This window comes from Dipteris shenzhenensis, chromosome 1 (genome assembly GCF_047967505.1).
Source record: "Dipteris shenzhenensis isolate YYH24624 ecotype China chromosome 1, Dip_SZ_1.0, whole genome shotgun sequence".
NCBI lineage: Eukaryota > Viridiplantae > Streptophyta > Polypodiopsida > Gleicheniales > Dipteridaceae > Dipteris > Dipteris shenzhenensis.
Genome location: NC_141596.1, coordinates 53,559,832 through 53,564,761, shown reverse-complemented (window position 1 = coordinate 53,564,761; position 4,930 = coordinate 53,559,832). Strand labels below are relative to the sequence as shown.

General features: G+C 42.0%; 1 protein-coding gene across 1 annotated transcript; it reads right to left on the bottom strand.

The window, feature by feature from the left end:
• Positions 1-515: 515 nt before the first annotated feature.
• On the bottom strand, positions 516-3,663 carry LOC147906033 (ADP-glucose phosphorylase-like). Its single transcript, XM_087376111.1, has 4 exons — positions 2,622-3,663; positions 2,235-2,540; positions 1,023-1,330; positions 516-874 (listed from the first exon to the last, which is right to left on the bottom strand). The coding sequence occupies exons 1-3, from the start codon at positions 3,075-3,077 to the stop codon at positions 1,049-1,051; spliced, it is 1,044 nt and encodes a 347-aa protein (XP_087232237.1). The 5' UTR covers positions 3,078-3,663; the 3' UTR covers positions 516-874; positions 1,023-1,048.
• Between the last annotated feature and the right edge of the window lie 1,267 nt (positions 3,664-4,930).

The window sequence follows — 4,930 nt, the reverse complement described above, 5'->3', positions numbered from 1 at the left end:
TCATTGTACTGTACAGTTCATTGTGTGTATGTGCACTCCCTTCCCCTCCTATTCTTTCAATAAATTCTCTTGCTGTAAGAAGCTTCTACCATCATCTAGCCCTCTTCAAGCTCTTCTCTGCCTTTCCCCCACACTTTTTTGTTTCACATCCTCCTTGAAGTTATGGAGGTATCCCAACCTCCTCTTCTCTCATGCACTATGAGCCCTGCCCATGAGCCCTGCCCATTGCTAGAGGATCTAGTTAGGCCCTCACAGTCCCTTGTGGTTTGCACAAGCGTATCCCTTAATATCTGCAATTTAGATTATACCACAACTAATTAAATTTCATTAAGCCATGGTGATTGAGCATCAGAAATTCAGACCAACTTCATACTTTAAAAATCATAACTAGAAATCAGAATTAGGCGTAGAAGTGCCAGGAACCCTCACAAATCCAGATAAAGTCACCTTTTCATATTAGGGCCATGCCTGTGCCTTTAAGAGGAAGGAATTTGCATGATGATTCCCTTTGTTTCTTATTTGATAGTCAGGGATTAAACCATCACTTCAAAAATCACCTTTCCCCAGTGCAGAAATGATCATGACATGAAAATATTTACATTACAAAGGGATTGGATTATGTGGGCTCTGGGCCCTTACAGAGCCTGTGCCAAATGACTTACATAAGATATAATATAATATTTTTGGTAGCATAGACTAATGAATTTTTGAATGTTCTGATGAAATATGTTTCAACATCAAGTTTTCCATGGGTTGAAAAGGTTTCTCAAAGGCTCAAGGTGGCTCCTTGTCACCTGAACACAGATGTCCAGATTCCTAAAGCACCAACACATGTCACGGTGATGCAGTGTCGAAATTGACAGAAAATGTGAACCTGTAATGCATAAAATCAATCATTTCCTGATGTGCGAATTTCAGGCTTTATCATAAATTAAACCTACATGTCTCTCACAAGCACATCAGAGATATTATTAGACTTTCAATATAACAGAGAACAAAGACAAACAAAAGTAGAAAATTACCTTAGATATAGGAGAAAGGGAAGAGCTCAATAATTTCCAGCAGACATCTCAACAGTACTTAAATCAATTTCTCGTAGATCTGCGGCTGCCTTCTCAGGAAACACAGGGTTTATATGACAGCCACTACCAAGCTCAAAACCAGCAAGTGTGATTAGATGTGGTACAATTCGGATAGACCAATGATAATATGGCACATGGAAGTCCTCATGTAAGGGGCTGCTGTGCAGCATATAATTGAAAGGAGCATTGTTGAAAAGATAATCCATTCTCCTAAGAGTTGACTGGAGTATGTTTGCAAGGCTTTCCAACTGTGTAAAAAGAAACAGTAAGAAGATTTGAAATCTCTAACAATCCCAAGTAACATGGTCAACACCAAATTGGCACAGAAAAAAGAAGTGATAATAAGATGTATTTCTACAACACAATAAGGTGGACTATATCGTTCATCAATTGGTGTCAAGTTTACATGGAGCTTTTTGTCTTGAGAAGTGGAGATTCTAAAGTCTTACAAAACTTTACCAATCAAGGCTTTCAATGCTAGGACCATGTAAACATATTCATACACCCTCGTCTAAGCATGTTTCTTTCGAGGGAAGAGAAGTGAGAAAATGGAGTGGGTTCCGAGAATATTGACACCATGACATCAGAAACCCCTTGGTACAAGCAATGGCAGAGCAAACCTTGAATAGCATGCCGTCAAACAACAAAAAATTTCTTAGAAATTGTAATGCCCAATTCCCCACCCAGCTTGAGAAAAACAGCAGCATACCACAGATGCACAGAAATGGATATGCTTCTGAAGAGCGTATGCCGACAGTAAAGTTGATCAGGTAGTTGTGGGATGTATGGAGAGGTCATTCACAAAGCCAGGATTGCATTATCACTTCGCATGATGGTGCAGGTTGGGGCTGATGGACTTCCCTCCGAAATTTTGAAACAATTTTGGGTTGTACTTAAAAATAGTTTTTGACAGATAGGGTGAATCAACAGGGAGGCTGAGAATTGAAAGCTGAATACTTCTTACAAGGTGCTGGAGGTAATTTCATTTGCCAAGACTGATTCAACTCCAAACTCAGGACGATGATTTAAGATTGGTGAAGCTTCCTTTCTAACTATGACACATTCATTTTACTTTATAACAGTATCACACCTTCACCTTCATCTTTCAAATAAAGCCTTTTGTAACCCGAATAGTATGACACCTGCACTTACTTGGGCATCGCTGGCATCTTCAAAGTTGGAAGAATGAGTTCGAGGCACGATCCATGATTCATAAGGAAATCTAGGCGCGTAAGGGGCAATCACTGCATATTCTGAATTGCAGTCGATCAATCGCTTCCCATCCGAAAGATCGTGCTTGACAATGTCGCAAAGCATGCATATTCCCGTTTCGTCATAGCAGCTCTTAGCACCGGCGATCTCGTGCTGAACGTTTGGAGGAACGATCGGAAGTGCAATTATTTGGCTGTGAGAATGCCGCATGGATGCTCCAGCTGCATTTCCTTGGTTCTTGAAGACCTGCAAACCATTGTTGTTATTAGACCGCTTATTCGATTGATAGAAGCAATGAAGAGCAGGGCGCTGAGGAACGGAATTTGCCTGAACGTATTTGAATCGACTATCCTCTCCAAAGTGGTTGATTCTAATGCGAAATGCCTTCAATGTTTCTTCCGCACTCTCCACAGAAAGGCAGGAGAACTTGATATCATGATCTCGCGTCTCTATCACCACCTCGTGAGACCCAAATCCAGGCATGAAGCAGCCCCGAAGAGGTCCCTCGTCTTCGCTGTTTCGATGCTCCAAGTCCACCGAGAGGGCAGGAAATTTGTTCTTCACAACGCGAACTCGCCAGTCGGGGGCATCCGTCACTGGGCCTTCCCGGAAAGCAAAGAGCTCCGCTCCCGTTTCAGCTTCGTGGTGCGGACAAAAAGCGCAAGGGCCAGGCTGTGATGCAGGCGGAGGACCGTCTACTTTGAAATCGGAAGGCCGCTTGCCTCTCGCCGGAGACAGGATTACCCATCGATCGGAGAGGGGATCTCTGCGAAGCTCAGACATTTTCGGGGCTCAAATGTTACTTCTGAGCTCGCCCAATTCTTTTTGAATCCGATCAGATGATGTTGCAGCACTCTTGCAAACCAGGACTCTTCTCTCTCGCGCGTCTCTCTTTCTCTCGTTCTCGCTCTCGCTCTCAGCTTGTTCTCGTTCTCGCTCACTCCTAAAGCTCTTCGTCCAATCCAAAGATGATTTTGCAGCAGCTCTTGCCAAGGAAAAGTCTCTCTCTCTCTCTCTCTCTCTCTCTCTCTCTCCCCCCGGCACTCTAATTCCAATGATTTTGCTGTAGCTCTTGCCAAGGAAGACTCTCTCTCTGACTCTTCCAATGATTTTGCTGTAGCTCTTGCCAATGAAGACTCTCTCTCACTCTCTCTGCTCGTGCAACTCTTCCAATGATTTTGCTGTAGCTCTTGCCAATGAAGACTCTCTCTCTCTCTCTCTCTCTCTCTCTCTCAATCTGCCGTGCAAAGTACCTCTAATCACCGAATTCTCCACGAAAATACTCTTTCCCACAACGCTCTACAAGCAAGCTTGCTCTCTGGGTCTATCTCTCGCTGTGTCTCACACTCGCAGGCAACTTCAACCTGCTTTCTTTCGGCCGCATTTGTGCACCTTTTGTCAAGCAACCAAAACTATTCCATGGAAAAGCCTCCCAGTAACCATAGGACACGTGGCATATGACTTGTGTGGCCTCTCCGAATCGTCATAGGCACCAGTACTCCAAATTCATAAGGTTAGGGAGAAAAATGTATGCATAACCAAAAGTGGAGGTGCCTAAAGTGAAAAATACATAGTGCTCTTTATCTTTGCTTCAAATGCCAAGGAGCATGAATTTGACCTTGGAAGATCTTAGTGGAAAACATTGTGCACACTATGTAGATTGAATAGACTTTACATGGATGGGGAACACAAGACTAGATTGAGGAGAGCAAAAAATATATTAACTAACATAGCATGAAAGGCAACATAAACTAAAAGTTTGGGCACAACCTTTGGTATAGTGCTTTGCTTGCTAGGCTTAAATAAGTTTTGCAAAAAGGCTCGCCAATCCTCAATCGAGGAATTTACATATATAAGAAGTTTACGAAAAGGTTGCTCAATCCTCAATTGTATATTGTTAGATACATCATATGTTCATTTTCATTTCTCCTTATGCAATTCAAATGAAGAGACCTTATTTAACATAGGCTTATTTGATGCTGGATGGCCACCATTGTGGCCATGTTGAGCTCTCTCGAGCCAAACTTTCACAAATGTGGAGAGATACCGTTATTTCTAAAAATGAAAAGAAGCATTGGAAAAGACATGAACTTGTTGTAAAGAGAAATGCTAGGCAAGTGTGTGCATGAGGTAAATGATCATGAGAGTGCAAAATCATTTCTTCCACATCTTCTAGAAGGCCCCATAATTCAACAAAAAGTATGCTATTTCTATGATATATAAGCCCCCCACATTCAATAATGATTGTTGCTTTTCATACTTCCACATTGAAAACCCTCCATGATATGTGTCTCAATGCTCATCTTTGCATATAAGAGTCTCATTTTCAACTTGGCATTGGTGCGCTTCACACACATGCGCACGCATGCACGCATGCGTAGGCACACACACATCCATGTACACATGCATGCTAAAGCTTGAGAACAACAACTAGTTCCATGTAGCTTCTTTTTTAAGCGAACACACTTTTGAGACTTCTTTTGAGCCCCCCATATCCTAAACATATTCTTACACCAGCAAATAATAGCTTTTCAAAGTGTTTACATGGCATCCATTTGATGTAATTGCTCAATTTATAGCTCATGATTGTAAAGCTTATACTCATTGTAAATTCACACTTTAAAGCAATCTTCAAT

Excerpts from the sequence above, each read along its gene's own strand:
- LOC147906033 (XM_087376111.1), bottom strand. The coding sequence starts at position 3,077 with ATGTCTGAGCTTCGCAGAGATCCCCTCTCCGATCGATGGGTAATCCTG. Across the intron at positions 2,541-2,621 it reads GTCGATTCAAATACGTTCAG|GTCTTCAAGAACCAAGGAAA; the intron begins GCAAATTCCGTT and ends AATGGTTTGCAG. Across the intron at positions 1,331-2,234 it reads AAGATGCCAGCGATGCCCAA|TTGGAAAGCCTTGCAAACAT; the intron begins GTAAGTGCAGGT and ends CTTTTTACACAG.